At 39.3% G+C, this 17,604-nt stretch overlaps 1 protein-coding gene across 1 annotated transcript; it reads left to right on the top strand.

Annotated features, from left to right (window-relative positions):
- Nucleotides 1-9,455: 9,455 nt before the first annotated feature.
- LOC150088761 (uncharacterized) lies at nucleotides 9,456-9,806 on the top strand. Its single transcript, XM_090370315.1, has one exon. The coding sequence runs from the start codon at nucleotides 9,456-9,458 to the stop codon at nucleotides 9,804-9,806; it is 351 nt and encodes a 116-aa protein (XP_090226441.1).
- Nucleotides 9,807-17,604: the final 7,798 nt, after the last annotated feature.

Genomic DNA, 17,604 nt, shown 5'->3' with positions numbered 1-17,604 from the left:
AGTTGGACAGTAAATGGATGTTGCTGGTGGCGGCACGTGTTCGGACTGTTTTTAAAGAGAGAGCGGGAATTATAGAAGCCAATTCAGACGAACAGGGCCCATGGAAGTATCTGTAGAAAAGGCATGCAGCAAAAACAGTATGTCTTTGAGACAGCGAGTGGAGAGACTCTGTTAGAGATGAGTCATTAATTAACCTAACTGCCCTCTTCTGAATGGAATTTAGAAGCCTGAGAGAGGTTTTGGTGGCACCGCCCCAGATGTGGGGAACAGTATTCCAAGGTAGGGCGGATTTGTGATTTAAACAGAGTGAACAGCTGTTTGGAAGAAAAGTAACGCTGAGAGCGAAAGAGAAAACCAAGATTTTGGTTGCATAGGAAGCAATATTTGTAATGTGCTTGTGCCAAGAGAGATTAGAAGTCAGGGTAATCCCCAAAAGAGATATATCATTTTGCCTAGAAATCGGAGTGTCACTAAAGATAAGCATAGGAGCAGAAGAATCCTTTTTGTGAGATATAAGACAAGATTGAGTTTTAGAAAGATTGAAATCAACTAAGTTGTCTTTGCCACACTGGAGAATTATCTGGAGATCGGTATTTATGGAACTGGTAGCGGATATTCGAGAAGTTGAAGCTGATCGAGCAGGGCAAGGTTGCTCAAAATAGAAAGTAGAATGCAATGTGCTATCATCGGAAAAAACTATGGATAGGATTTCCAGTCGGAAGACAAACAAGAGGAAAAGAGTGGGGGGGGGGGAAAGAACTGAACCTTGGGGGACACCGGTATTAGTGGAGAAGTTAGAAGATAGAGAGCCATCTACCATCACCCTCAGTGAGCGATCAGAAAGAAAACTGGATAACCAATTACAAAAAACAGTTGACAAACCATAAGATGGAAGTTGTTTAGAAGACCTTTATGCCAAACACAATCGAAAGCTTTTCATATGTCAAGAGCAACTGCTTGTGTTGCACCAAACATTTCCATTGAATTTGTCCATAAATGGGTAACATAAGCCAGAATATCACCAGTGGATCGACACTGACGGAATACATACTGGCGATCGTTGATCGGACGGAAGGTTTCTAGGTAGTTTAAGAGTTGGCGGTTAATTGATTTCTCCATTATTTTAGAAAGAGTAGAAGTAATTGCAATGGGACGATAATTGGATGGGAGGGATTTGTCACCCTTTTTAGGAACTGGCTGGATATGAGCAAATTTCCAAGCAGAAGGAAAAACACCTTTGGAATAAGAAAGCGAAAAAAGGCGGCAAAGAACAGCAGTAAGTTCAGGAGCACAGATTTTGAGAACAAGTGGAGAAATAACATCGGGACCTGGAGCTTTCTTAGCCTCAAGATTTGTCAAAATCCTTCTGACATCCTTTTGACGGAAGACCACAGGAGGCATTGAATGGAGCGTGTTGGGAATGGTGGGAGGTGTTTTACGAAGATCATTAATACATGAGTTGAAAGAAAAATGGGATGCTAGCAGGTCAGCTTTATCCTTGGCTGAAGTGACAACAGAACCATCTGATTTGGACAGAGGTGGGAGCAGAGATGGCAAAAGTTGCGGCCAATAGCTTTGGGAAGAGGCAGAATGCTCGGCTGCCACCAGGGCAAGAAGCAAGTTTTCTGCTTTTAGCTTGTTCAAAATCTAGTTTGGACTGATTAATAACTGCTTTACAATTGTTGTGAGATTTGGTGTAAGCAGAAAATGAAACTGAAGAATTGAAAACAAGCCAATTACGATATGCAACGTTCTTCCCTTGAACATCCTTAGCACATTTATTGGAAAACCAAGGTTTAGATAAAGGACGAGATTTTAAAGTGGAGTGTGGAATAAAGGATTCTATTCCTACAAGAATAAAACTAAAACAAACTATTATTTTTAGGCCACCCGAATAATGAAATTCATCTGCCATGCTGTGTATCTTATGTCTGTTAATTGCGTGTGTTCTATAGTCGATTTGTCTGTTTTGCTGAACGAAACACCCCAGTTTCCGGTGGAAAAACCAAGCTATCTACGCCTGAGACCGACTAACTCAGCCCCGGAGTGAAAAAGCTCATTAAAGTTCCTCTCGTCATCGACGGGATTCGAACCCAGGCCTTTTCCACCCGGTGTGGGGAGGACGGGGATGACACCACTGTGCTACCGGCGCAGTCCTACAAGAATAATTTCTCTGACACGATCTGAGCAAACGTTGACGTCAGAAGTTTTGAAACAGTAATCCGACCAAGGAAAAGAAGAAAAGAAATCTGGCAGGTCATCACATTTTGCTTTCTTGTAATATCAAACGATACGAGATTAGGAATAGCCATGAGATAGAGGCTCCATTGGAGAAGAAACAATCACCAAGTTGTGATCTGAGTTGCCTAAAGGACCACTCACTTCGACTGTGTACTTAGAAGGGTTGTTTTTGAGAAAAGATCAAGCGTGTGGCTGTATGGTTAGGATTGTCCTGTATTCTTGTAGGTAAATTAACAATCTGTGCAAGGTCATTAGTAATTGCAAAAGCCTCAATACCTCGACCAGCTGTATCGGTGTGACTAGAAAACGGAAGCCAGTTGGAGTTGTGAACATTAAAATCACCAAGGAAAATTACCTCACTGTTAGGAAAGTTGGACTGGAGAAAGTCAAGTTGCACAGAGAGGAAGTCAAAGATCTCCAAGTGATTAGTGGAGTTTTGAGAACGGTAGAGACAACAGATGAATTTGACACAATGAGGTAGAGATTTTAAGCCAGAGAAGATTGAAAAGAGGAGATTCCAAATTACCAAATCTCTGACAGGGAATATCGGAACGGGCATATGAACAAGTACCACCTTTGAGGCAAAAGGACTCATACAACGAATAATTTGGGCAACTGAGATGAGCGGTAGTTGAATCAACCGATAACTGAGATTCTATCAGAAAAAGTACATGGGGTTTGGCAGACAGCAAGTGGAAATGGAGACCGCATATATTTGTGAAATGAATTACGAAGTGTTTGTGAGGTTTAGATCTTTTCGCAGATAAGCTTAGTTAGTTGTTGTTGGTTGGTTTGGCGATTTATTAGGCGCATCGGCAAATACGGCTATAGTGCACCAATTAGTAGTTTGTAAAGGACTGGACAAGGCTCTTCGTTCCAGCTGACATGTCCATGACACCTGTTGAAACATTCTCTACACTGCAATGATGTGAGGGTCTTAAAGAATGGTTTCTCACTCTTGTATATACACCTCTCTTTTGAAGCCCATGGGTTACAATTTGGCGGGAGATATTCCGTCCTGAGGTGGTTGCAGCTTCGGAAGAGAGTTGCTGTACTCTCGTATCCCTTTGTCATCAAATTCTGATGTTACGACTTTTCGTCGACCTTATGCAGCCCTTTGGGACGCTTCTGCTGGCTGGGTTGATATTCAGGTCTCATAGCTTCGCCTGCAATTGATCCCTTCCATTTTTTCAACCGCTCTTCGGTATACGGTATGTGTGTCATCGGAACCATGAAACAATACTCAAATGTGCTGGTTTCGTGCATAGTCTAAATGACTCACGGTCATACTACTCTTTAAAAATACTTTTCATATCAGAATGATGCGCACGTGCATGCACGTGGTTATTTGCAGCAGTTACTTGAACAGTGTGAGAGGCGCGATGAATGCAGATGTCAGCATCCAGGTGGTATGTTGTGGGACAGCCACCCAGCTCGATGGAGTGTTAACAAGGAAACTTCTGGGGATCAATATTTTATATTCTCCTTTTGCAGAATTTTAACTCCAGTTTATAAATAATGCTCATCATTTATTTAAATGACACGTATTTTCCAAGAAATATACTATTCAAACACTTTACGAGTTGAATAGTTTATTTTGAATAGTTGAATATTTAAGAAAACATCTGATATAAATAAATGGTTTAAGTCATATATTTTAATAGTACCAAAGAGCTCCGTAAGATGGCGCCACACGAGTGCTAAAAATATCTATTATTACTTCTTTTTTTAATGCATTTTAAAATTTACGCTTAATGATATCAGTACAAGTTTTTTTTTAGAAATTCATTAATTTTTCGTAATGATTAAACGTAATTTGTGCCATTAAAGATATAGTATTTAATGTTATCAACAGTGATAAAATATTATAAATTATGTTTTCGTGTCCCCTGTAAAAAATGAAAGAAACATTTTTCTTAGTGCTATGGCTGTTTATTATTTCTTATCTTGACGGCTTTTTAATTAAGTAGGGGTGGGTTATGACTAATGAGCTCTTGCAAGAATGACAGATCCCAAAGGATGGGGAAGAGAGAAATTAATCTTTCTCACAATCATTGTTATGGATGACTATTATTGCTGTTCAGAAAAAAAAAAAAAAAAAAAATCTCTTCTGTATCTATCTAATAGAGAATCACTTTCTAGTAACGAATTTTGTTAAGATTCGTCTTCAGATATTAAAATCTCAATAAGCATTTTTATATTTCCCATTTTCTTGAAAAAAAAATAAATAAAAAAAGAATTGGTTGGCAGTCGGGCCACCTCCAGAACATATTAAGAAAGTTAAATGGTCGATAAGCCTTATGTATGGTCATTTACATAGTAAAATAAATTACTTAAAACATAATAATATGAAACACACAGCTTTATTTGATACAGCTTATTTTCGTAATTAGATAACTTTATTCTGCAAGTGAAAAGGTTATGTACAAAATTAGTTACAAGACCTGCCACCAGATGGCACGGCATTGAAAATGATTTGTTCAGCTCTATGACATTCCTTGGGGTAGTGAAAAGTTGAAAATAAATTGCACTGACACGAAATTCACCTTGTACAGTGAACATCACCAGGTGGCGTAGTTTCGAACAAAAAATTGAGCAAATACCCTCTAGTTATTTTGTATTTCCGATGAATGTTTTATCTGTTGTGATCTCGAAATAAATTTAATTAAGTTTAGGCCAAGTTTATGTTGTATCGATTCAGAACACAGTATTTGTCCCCTCTTAAATTTCCTCTTTCCTCTCCCATCTCTAAAACAATAAACTCGTTCTTCACGAAGCGTAAATTATTATTATCGTTAATTTTCACCAGCTGTGAATCTCTGTGAATTGATTTACGGTTTGAAGCCAGCGCTGTGTGGATTATTTAATTTTGATAATAATTTATTAACCACATAATTGGTAAGCCGTTTTAGCAATTGGAGTAATTAAAGGCATAAATTCAATTTCAACCACTGTTTCAGTTTTCCCTCAGTAGATGGCGTGCGTGCAAGTTGGACAGATGCGGTTTAACAATGGTAACATCAAATTTATATTTATTGTCAAAAATGGTAAATTTGAAACACAGAATGCACGAATTAAAAAATAAATAAAAACGGAAGACATAATTATAAAAAAATATAATTCAGAAACTAAACAAAACACAACGAAATTTGATTTAAACATTTTAAAAGAGATATTTTCACACGCTTTAAAAACCAAGCTTTTTCAATTTACTCCAAGAATCTCGGTTGGTTATATGTTGGGTTAAAGGGCATTCCAGCGAAAGGAGGAAACGTTTGTGGATCGGAAGAGTGAAGCGACGAAGGAGAAAAGAGCAATCAAGCGGAAAGCAAACTATCGATTTAGGGGGTACTTAGTAGTCTCTGAATATGTCACTACTCTGGTTCGCAAGTAGAGAATGGATTCAGATATCTCCCAACAAATCGGAAGCTGTTATTTCTTAGAGATAGCAATTTCCAGAAATGGAACGATGGTATGAGACAGGTTTTCATCAAACAACCCTTTTATCGAACAGAGGTGGGCTGCTGCATCTGAAAATACCTATGCTTTCGGTCTCCAAGAAACGAACCTGATCGGTTAGCGAAAGCTATATCAGACAAATGGATTCCACGCTATCCTTACAAAAACTGCAGTTGCTCCAAGATAAATGCCAACCGCCATTAGATGGGCATGTTAGTAATATTTTTACTACGTTTTTAAATATTTTCTAAGGGCCATCTATCGAGGAGTTATTACACTACTACTCTTTATTTGTTTGATGAATTAATACTTCTTGTCTAATATTTCTTAAAGAAACATTAAGGAGAAAACCTGATAGACCACATGAACAATTATATGCAGAATTTATTCTCTTACGAACTAATTTATTCTATCATTCGAATCCCGTCAATGGCTCGAGAAAGCTTTATGGGCTTTTTCGTAAGTTGGATAAATTAGTTGATCTCAGGTGAGGGTTGCAAATTTTTTTTCAAACAGCAAATCAACCTAAGAATAAGCACAATTACAATTGAGACAATCGCAAATAAGCATATTACACGACGCCTCATAGCCTTAGTTGCCTTGATGCTTAACGCAAGCACACATATCCAGTTTTTTTTTTTATTTGTATGCCAAAGCACTTATGGCTATAGGGGGTCAGTTTATTGTGTCTGCGCGGGTAGGACAGTGGTATCGTTACCATCCTCCCCACACTGGGAGGAAAAGACTCGAATTTGAATCCTGTCGATGATGCGAGGAACTTTTATGGACTCTTTTTTACTCCGTGGCTGATAGCAAGGTTCTTACCCCTGGAAAAACTGGGATTTTTCTCTAGCAAAAATTTAACAGAGAAAGTTATTCATATTTTATGGTTGCTTTGCTGGATGAAAAAACAAAGTATACGAGAGAAAAAAAAACATGCAACGCTCGCCCGAGATCGATTAATTCAACCACGTTGTGAAAAACCATTCAACCCCATCCCTTTTCATCAAGGTATGAAAGAACAGCTCCTGCCAAAGGTATATCCACTTTGTTGCAGTGGTGTTGCTTGTGTGACCAATGAGCTAAAACGGTGTAGTCTTACTACCAGCAGGGCCTTCCATACCGGACAGGTTACAGGTGATGACTGAGACTAAGAAAGATACCCTGGTCCTTAAGATTGGGGTTGGGCGTGGGGCTAACAACCCTACCCCAGAAAACAAACATAACGTTAAGCAACCTCAAGGAAATAGCCAGACTGTCCCAAATGGAATTCGACCCAAGCATGCCAAAAGGATTAAATAGATTTTTGTAGCTACGTGGAACGTCCGAACTTTGTACCAACCAGGAAATTGGAGAAAGAATTGAAGAGATATAACATAAGTGTAGCAGCATTACAAGAGATAAGATGGGGAATCTTAGAAATTATAGACCTCTGAGACTACAACCTAATAAATAGTGGAAGCAGAGACAGCATTCTGGAGACAGGCTTTATGATTAAGAAGGACACTAAAGCAGGAATGATGAGTTACAGTGTAATCAATGAAAGAATATGTACGCTAAGGCTTAGAGAGGTCTTTTTTAACACATTCATGATCAGTGTACATGCTCCGACAGAAGATGCAGAGGATGAAGCAATGAATGCCTTTTACAAAGCACTGGAGAGAACATTAGATGAATCCCCAAGACAAGATATTAAACTCATCCTTGGAGATTTCAATGCCAAAGTAGGGAGAGAGGAAGGGCACATACCACCTATAGGAAGAAGCAGCTTACATGAAACAAGTAATGAAAATGGGGAAAGGCTGATAGACTTTGTAGAGGGAAAGCCTTGAGCATTAGTAGCACAAAATTTCCACATAATAATATCCACAAAGAAACTTGAATATCACCTGATGGTGTCGCACGTAATCCAATAGATCACATCCTCATTAATACTCGTCATGCTACTGATGTAATGGACGTGAGGAGTTACAGGGGGAGCAGATTGCTATTGGGATCATTTTATGGCACGGTGCCGTCTGCGAAATAGGCTCTCAAAGTTATATAGAGGGAAAGGAGAGACAACAAAGAAAAGATATCAACAAGATAAGCTTAAAGAAGATGAAGATACTAGAGAAAGATTTAGAATGAAAGTCGAGGAACAACTGGAGAAACACCAACAGGATGGTGAGCCCATCAATAAAAAATGGGAAGACATTAAGGAAGCACTGAGTGTAGCAGCAGAAGAGGCACTTGGAATGGAACAAAAAAAGAGTGAGAAATGACTGGTTTGATCAGGACTGTGAAAAGATCCTGGAAGAACGAAACCAAGCCAAGCAGAAAATGTTACAGAGAGGAACTAGAAAGAATACTGAGGATTACAGAGTCCAAAGAGCCGAAGCAAAGTCAGTATGTAGAAAAAAGAAAAGAGAATGGGAAAAGAAAAGAATAGAAAAAATGCAAGAAGAATACGACAGAGGGCAGATCGGGGAATTCTATAAAGAAGTAGGAAACGTAAAAAAAGGTTCCAGCCACGTCTTAACCTGTGTGTAAGAATAAGAAAGGAGAAATAGTGGTGGAGTAGTGGAGATCACAGAAGTTTGGAATTAGCATTTTAATTCCTTACTTAATAAAGAACAAGCACGCCCAGAAGAAATTGTAGAAGAGAAAGAAGAAACAGATAATGATGAAGGTATCTTGGGCCCAACAATAGAAGAGGTACGGGATGCAGTCCAAAAGGCTAAAAATAACAAAGCACCAGGAGGAGATAACATCCCAGCAGAACTCATAAAGGCAGGTGGAGAGAAACTGATCCAAAAATTACATCAGCATATATCGGACATATCGGAAAGAGAAGAATTGCCAAATGACTGGAAGACAGCAGTAATCATCCCAATCCACAAGAAGAGAGATAACCTAATGTGTGGAAACTACAGAGGGGTCGCCGTACTTAGTACAACATATAAGATTCTTCATCCTGACTAGAAGAATAGCAAGTCTAGCAGAAGGAATAGTTGGTGAATATCAAAGTGAGTTCCGTGCAGAGAGGTCGGCTGTTGACCATATTTACACCTTCAGACAGATCTTGGAGAAGTGCTACGAATATAATGTAGATCTGCACCATCTCTTTATTGATTTCAGCATGGCATACGATAGTGTGGATAGATTGGAGCTGTTGGAAACGATGGGAAGCCTGGGCATACCAAAAAAGCTTGTAAGGTCGACGAAGATCATGCTGGAAGGAAACAAGTGCAAGGCTAAGGTGCAAGGGAATCTCTCTGAATCCTTCGAAGTAAGGAGAGGGCTGACTCAGGGGGACCCTTCGCCACCTGTCTTTTTTAACTTGGTGTTGGAGAGGATTATGAGGAAAGTATCAGCCACCTCCAATGGAATCATATATAACAGATCTACCAGCACTTAGTCTATGCAGATGATGTAGTGATGACTTCCAGAAACCCATATATTCTGAGGACAGCTTTCGAAGAGTTTGAGAAAGAAGCAGAAAGGGTTGAAGGTAAATGAAAATAAAACGAATTTTATGATTACAAGTAGGGAGGAGAGACAAAGTACACAACATATCTGGGAAACAGCGAAGCATAGTGTCAATAGAACAGAATCCTTCAAATATCTGGGAGCTATGAATCAACATGATGGTAGTAACACTCCCAGTAATTTAGGGTCGTCTTATTGCTTGTAATAGACGCTACTTTTCCATGCAGAAACACTTTCGATCAAAGCTGCTCTCTAGAAGAACGAAATTAGTGTTATATAAAACAATGGTACGAGTTATCGTGACTTATGCAAGTGAAACATGGATGCTTAATAAAAAGGACGAAAAATCTTTAAATGTGTGGGAAAGTAAGATATTAAGGAAAATCTTTGGCCCTGTAAAAGTTGGGGAGGAGTTGAAAATAAGGACAAACCATGAGCTGAAGGAACTGTATGGAGAACCGGATACAATGGGAGTGATAAAGAGCTCAAGACTTAGATGGGCAGGCCACCCGATACGAATGGAGAAAAACAGATGGCCAAAGAAAGCAATGGAAGGGCACCCGGGAGGAAGAAGAATGAGAGGAAAACCGAGAAGGTGGTGGGTGGACGATATAGAGAACGACAACGACCTATGACAGCTTAGGGCGAGACGATGGAGAACAATGGCCAGGGAAAGAGACAGCTGGAGAAAAATCGTTGAGGAGGCCAAGGTTCTATAAGGACCGTAGCGCTGTGGAGTAAGTAAGTGAGTAAGTATGAAAGAACAGCTGCGTTACAGCACCGACTACTGGTACAGGTCCGGCTGCACGTGCCGAGGTTGGGCACCAGGAATCAGCTATCCAGGTGTTAGCTGCTTCCTAGTCGCAAAGTGGCCTGACATAAACAACACACACTACAGTACACGCACTAACACACCCACTAACATTATGTCAGGCCAGTTTACACAGATTCTGTATTCCATCACAGAGACATTAGGTGGAGATACGCATCCGCCTAAGGGCCACCATACATAGGAAACACATACATACATACATACGTACATACAGACCTCAACAGTGAAACGTTGGTTTGTACGCACCAGGGTTCTTGCCATCAATACGCACCCTATATTAAGCAACCACCGCCACCTGCCTTGCGCAAAACACGAAGGCGTCAGTCGATGTGTTTCACCAGGTATTTGGACTCATCCAAGCAGCACACTTGTTTCCAGCCAAAGGAGGCCCGTAGAAAGCCCAGTAGAAATGACAGATGAGTTGAAAATAATTAACTATTCTCATGAATATTTATAGTCTCAAGTAAACTTGAATCTTAGGGTAACGTTAAGAAGTCAGATTTATACAAAATAATTGATAATAATTATCTCAGAGAAACGTTTGTGAAAAAAGCTACTGAGGCTAAAGGAGGACAAGGCTCCGATGGAGGATGGTATATATTCGGTTTTAATTTAAAAGGTTGCATACGAGTGTATTAGCATTTGGAAATGTTAATGAGAGCATCGTTAGACTCCATGAAACGTCCCTTGGATTGGAGAAGGGCCAATGTCTTTCCGATCCATAAGGGAGTTTCAAAAGAGGAGTTGGGTAAGTGTAAACTAGTGAGTACAACTTCTGTGGTATGAAACATCGGGAAGGCTGTAGTTAAGGATTCAATTCAGGATCATTTAGACAAGAGTAGTATCTCGAATAGATCATATCATGGGCTCGTTAAGTAGAGACGATGTTTGAGCAATTTAGTGAATTACTATGATGTAGTAATTAAACGGTTGGAGTTATGTAAAAAATTGACATTATATACCTAGACTTTAGTGGAGCTGTCGATGCTGTCTCTCATGGAAGGCGCTTATGTAAACTGGAAGAAGTTGGAGTTACTGGTAAGGTCTTCAGTTGGATTGCGGACTGCCTAAAAGAGAGTGGTAGTAGTAGTAGTAGTAGAGTTTTAGGAGGATCAACGACTAAGGCCATATTGCTCCATGTACACTGTCTGTAAATTGCGTGTGTTCTGTCTGAGGTCGATTTTCTGTTTGCTGGACGAAAAACTCAAGTTTCCGGCAGAAAAAACAATGCTACCCTCGTCTGAGACCGACTCAGAGACGTTAGGAAAAAGGTTCATAAAAATTCCTCACGTCATCGATGGGACTCTTCCACCCGGCGTGGGAAGAGCGACAAGTCTACCAAATGTGCTACCCACGAGGAGCCTTTTTGGAGCCACCGCTGCTCCAAAAAGATTTGGATCTGTTGTAGATATGATCGAAAAATAATTAAATTTTAATGCTTCTGAATGTATACACGGTGATCACTAAATTATGTTTAACCCCATCAGTAATGGACTAAGCTGCATAGCTCGCAGTATGAAAAACCAAATGGCTTCGTTCACTAGAGTAGCAGTAACTTGCATCTGGTTGTGCAAGTCAAAATGATAAAGAAGCAGTTATAGGACATACCACTGGGTTTCAAAAGGGTATGATTGTGGGAACTAGTGCGTCGGGTGTTTCCATATGAGAAACGGCACGTGTTATCGGTTTCTCACGGCCCGCTATGGTTAAGCTATACAAAGAATGGTGTCTAAAGGGTCAAATCACCTCGTACAGACAGAAATGTAAAGGATTGCACATGGTGGATGTTTGTAGTATGCTAAAGGTGCAGCGCGTTGTACGAGCTCAATGGCAGTTCACCGTGCGACAGTTCACATCGCAATAAAATATGGGGAATGCAAGAACAATGTCCCAAATGACGATGCGCTGCACACTCAGATGTACTGGGTTCCACAGAAGAAGACCCAATAGATACCCTTTCTTCACCACTGATCATTGTCAATTGAGAATGCTGTGGCGTCAACGACACGCTCGTTGGACACTGGAAGGCTGGAAACGAACGTGCTGGTCGATTGAGTCCAAATACCTGGTGCAACACGCCGATGGATGTCTTCGTGTGACATGAGTCCATGAACCAATATTACAAACGTGGTGCCCAATGTCCAAGTAGGTGGCACTTGTTGCTTGATATGGGGCATGTTTTTCTCTCAAGAACAAGGCCCTTTGGTGTGTATGGATCAACGTTATACTGATGAGGTGAACCGTTAGCTTTTAGGAGAACATGTACACACTGTCATGTTGCATTTTTTCTTGGACATGAATGGCATCTTCCAAAACGATAATGCGCCGTGTCATCGGGCCGCACTGTGCAAGAGTTGTTCGAGGAACACAGTGAAGATATCACCTATCTTGACTGTTTTCGAAATTCGCATGACCTCACTCCAACTGAACACCTGTGGGCAGTTTTGGCACCGGAAGTCAGGCGTATGGGCACCAACCATCATCTATTTGGACACTGTGGAAAGCCTTGCAGGCATCCCCATTGATATTTTCAGACATCTAGTGGAGTCAAAGCCTAGACCGTTTGGATTAGGAACAGCACGAATATGCTGTTATTATTATTTCATGTTTTTGGCTGATGCAGAAAAGTTCGCTTCCTTGTTAATATTAACACCAATCTTCTAAACATGCCAGAATTGTCACCTTGCGACTCCCACGTTTTTGGGAAACTACAAAGTTATTTCTCTGGTGGGTCCAATCCTGAAAGATGCGAAGGAAGTACCTATCTGATGACAGTGCCAATAGAAACCAATTACTTTAAAGATTCGTCGTAAAATTTTTATTGGATAGATAGTTATAGAAAGATTGATACTCCTTGAAATAGTAATTTCTCGTTGCTATAGCTACGGGAATTACTTTGAGAAATAACGAATCTCCGTTAGGTAAATAAGTAAATTTAATTTTCGTTTGACTCCCTGCCCTGGTTACTGACAAACTTGTTTTTATTTCTGGAGCTCGTCGTAAATTCTGTGGAAGAGGAAGGCCGGTCGGGATGAAAACTCGATACATTCGAGTGGGAGATTTAATGAACGGTTGTCGAGAAGTTTTATTTCTCTTTAAAATGTTGTAATCGGAGAAGTCTTGTAGAATTTCACGACTTCCACTTAACAACCTTGGGCGTTGTATTCTGCAACGCATCCCCAGCAGCTGGTCATCCAATAACCAACCACTCGCAGGTTCCTCTAACTTCATTAAATTACCGGCGATGCTAAGTGAAACAAGCCAAATCCATGAGAGGAATCTAAATTAAAGCCCACGCTGTTCTACCTACAGAACCCAACGCGTCAGCTCCGAGTTAATCTCACCACAGTCCACAGGGGCGAGCGACATCTAGCGTCCATCACGTGGTAACTGGAAGAGAAACTTATCGTCGAGTTTATGATAACACGAATAGCAGACGACCTATTTACGAATAATTGGAATTTATAAAAAGGATGCGTTTCCATGACGCGAGATTTCCGAGCAAAACCAGCTCGTTGCTATGGTTACGGGGGGATGGGTGGGAATCGTCGTTTTAGAGGTGAATGGCGATTTCGTCTCTACAACTTTTACCGCTCGGCTAAATGACGTGGAGGAACGGCCAGAAACAAAATTACCCATTTACGAAGTGGGGAATTGGTGGAAGAGAGAAGAAACGGGCCTACGTGAGTAGCTTCGGCGATCGGGTATCAGTGCAGAAGACGTAAAAATAAAGTGATGTCGTTATTCTTGCAATCGTATTAAGTGGAGGTGGCAAAACGGGGTTGAGGACGGAATGGCGATGGAAAAGCGGCCAAAAAGAAAAGGGGGGGGGTGAAAGGGCCGTCAAAAGCGGAGGAGCGGACATGTTGAGGGAATTTGTCGTCTAGCGTGGAGACGGACTTACTGATCAGTTGTCTGTCCGTTATCGTGTGTCGTTCGAATAGTCAGTCTCTAGTGGACTCGTCAGCTCGAATTTTCTTATTTAACTCGATATCGTACTCCAACACGAAGTTTTCTCTCGACTCACTTTCAAACTACAATTTTATAAACGCGTATACGTTTCGAAACTCGTCTCAAATTCCAGTTCAGTTAGAATTTAGATTCCATACTCGTTTATTAACTCGAAAACTGTCCCTATGAATTTCTTACCTGCAGAGAAGAATCGCTCTAAATTTCTAAACTCTATTGTTAACTAACCTCTTACCCTATTCTTAACTCACATTTAATTACTATAACTTCTTAACTCCAATTTAATTACTGTAGCCTCTTAATTCTATTCTTAACCCCAATTTAATTGCTCTGACCTCTTAACTTTAAATTAATTACTCTAACTTCTTAACTACAATTTAATTACTCTAGCCTTAACTGTATTCTTAACTCCAGTTTAATTATTCTAATCTCTTAACTCTATTCTTAACTCCAATGTAATTACTCTAACTTCTTAACTCTATGCTTAACTCAAATTTAATCACTCTAACCTTTTAACTCCAAGGTAATTACTCTTACCTCTTAACTCGATTAACTCAAATTTAATTACTCTAACCTCTTAACTTGATTATTAACTCAAATTTAATGACTAATTTCTTAACTCCAATTTAATAACTCTAACCCTTAACTCGATTCTTAACTCCAATTTAATTACTCTAGCCTCTTAACTCGATTATTAACTCAAATTTAATTACTCTAACCCTTAACTCGATTTTTAACTTTGATGTACTCTAACCTCTTAACTCGTTTCTTAACACAAATTTAATTTCTCCCTTTTATTAAATCGCTTCTTAAATCTGATATCTTTCTTAACTTGTTTTTCAATTCGGTCCATTTTTAAAAATTTTTTTTATGTCTAATCTGGTTTCAGTTTCAATTTCTTAACTCGAATTTTTTTTCCCCGAAACTTTTTAAAATTGGAATTTCATATTAATTTGGCTTTTAAAATTGTTTCTTTGGAAATGCATATTATATTACAAATAATACTTGAAAAAAAAAAATTGAAAATGGGGCATGATCATCAATAAATATCGATTTAAGCATCCAATTGATCGAAAATAATCATTCTTCTGCGAAAAAAAACTTTAAAAATCTGTATTTTTTACAATTCATTAAATATTAATAATAATATGTTAAAAAAAGTTAGTTTAACGAAAGTAATATTTTTAACGCAAAAAAAAAAGAAAAAGAAAAGAAAAATTAACTAATGTCTATAACAAGAAACGGAGCTAAATATGAAATTTTATGAAAATACATCCACTAGGCCGAGTTATTACATGCGGACGGACAGACACGGTGAGACAATACGAGCTTTAGACATATTTGCTAACCCATCTAAAAACGAATGAGACACGAACTTGTTTTTGTCTTGGGGGGGATTAAAATAAAAATCCAACGTAAGAATACAACGCTTGAAACGCTTGCCTTAAGTGGTTAAGGCAAGCGTTTCAATGAGTAACCACCATCTTATCGTTCATTCTTTTACTGAAAGAATAAAAAACAAAATCTCCCTGCTTACAACAATACAGGCAATCTAAAAGAAATTTATAATTAAATCGAATAAAAGGTACAAGAGACAAAAAGTAACAACAGGGGGGAAAAAAAGACTTCCATATTTAGAAACGGAGATGGAACCCGGGTATGCAACCGCCCCCTGTCGTCTGTTCCTGGAAGAAGTCAACACTACGGAATTACTATTTTTCTTACCTTCACTTCTCTCGGCAGCAGTTCGTTAAGCAACGAGAATCAATACGACGCAGATTATACTTTGGTGACCTTGCCGAGCGCGTTCCGTCGACCTTCTACGGTCGATATTATCACTGCTCCAGACACAGAATTTTTCCTTTTTTTTCCCCCCCTCTCTCTCTCTCTTCATCCTTAGGAGGGCAAAAAGAAAAACAGTTGCAGAAATGGATGATGGTGGACATCGAGGGTACAAAAGAAAGAGATCTCGAGATGACATTAAAGAAGTCTCAAAGAAGTGTCTCATCTTTCCCAGATGGGAATGTGGCGGTAATGAAAGGTCGAGGGATAAATACGGACGTAAATACGACGCTATTAATGGATGTCGTCTGCTATTTTTTTAGCCTGTTAAGCGAACACACACCGCAGCAGACTCAGGACACGACACAATCAGGTTTCAGATTTATCATCTACACAGGACATCAGTTTGGAGTCCTGCATCTAAGGAAGCATCATAGAAGTGGTGTTCATGGTCCGATTTACACGTTGGGGGGGATAAAAATGGATGGATAATCTAAGAAGGTGAATAAAGGTCAAAACTAAATTTGAATGGAGAATCCGATGAATCCAAGTGATAACAGACAATGTCACAGGAAGGTCAGAGATTGTTTATATCTTATTGAACTCATTCCTTTTAGTTTTACACTGTTTGGTGAAGGATTAAAATGTAGGAGGCGTCCAGATTTATAATATAATTGAATTGGATCCTGCCACCATCTATCACGCTCCGAATTTCAATCGAGAAGGAATTTTAAGAGATGACCTAAACCACCAGTGAGCTGTCTTTTTTATAGAGCTTTGTCCAATCGATAAAATTTTATGGTACAACTCTTCTCCAGATACTGCGGAAACTTTTTTATGAGGCTCTTGCTTCTACCAGCTGTTTCTCCTCTGAGCCAGGATCCAATGAAGTCAGCAACAGCTGCATCGAATTTGTTGTTTTAACTGCCATTATTGGTTGTCTGGAGAAATCCGACTGCCTCCTTGCCAAGGATGGGTCATAAAGGAATGAAATGTCTTCGGGAGTTAATCTTAAGCCAGCGAACACAGAATTGGTAGATCAAAGGTCAGGGGAGGAGTCTCAGAGCTACTAAGAACCTTAGAGTTAATCCAGTTTGAACTGCAATGAAGTCCCCATAAATGGGCAAGAAGAAATGGCTCGGGTAACTTATTTAAATTCTTTCGTGTACGCATATATAGGGCCATGTCGCGTGGTTGATTATGCCCGTAGGTTCTTGTTTCGTGACTTTCAACGTAAAACATTTAAGTGGGTACTACTTACGCTTACTGCTTTCTTTACAGTTAATTGTGCAGTGTAATAAAATGTCAAAATGTAAAATTTCAAACGGAAAAGCAGAAATTATGGAATTAAAAAAGTAGATTGTGGTTCTTGATGAAGATTTTACTCGCATACACCAGTAGATGACTGTAAAAATATAAGTTGTCTTATATGCCGGCATATACGGTAAAAGCATTTCTCATTTTGTTATTTGGTTTTCTTTAAACTGACTCGATCCTGGAATTTAATTGTAAAACGCTGTCTCAAGATGCATGAAAAGAAAAAAGAAGTAATTGTACGATTTATATGATTTTAATTAAATTTGGAATTGTGGGATAAATCATATTAAAAAGGCAAATATTAATTTCATGAATTAATTAAGTTCATTAGGAGTGCTCTAATTACACTTGGACAGGCAGACTGAAGGAGGAGGTGAAAGGGAAAGGAACTTTACTCATTCCCAAATGCGTCTAAAGAGCAGAAATACAGTACTAGAAACGTTAACGTATTTTATCATTTTCTCTTTCTATTTCTTCCCTCTCTCTTTCAGTCTTTTTCATTTTCCATTTCCTCCTTTCTACCTTCTTTCTTC

Source organism: Mastigoproctus giganteus, chromosome 3 (genome assembly GCF_048544385.1).
Source record: "Mastigoproctus giganteus isolate SK-2022 chromosome 3, ASM4854438v1, whole genome shotgun sequence".
NCBI lineage: Eukaryota > Metazoa > Arthropoda > Arachnida > Uropygi > Thelyphonidae > Mastigoproctus > Mastigoproctus giganteus.
Note: the sequence above shows the minus strand (reverse complement) of the source record. Positions and strands in the feature narration are given on the sequence as shown.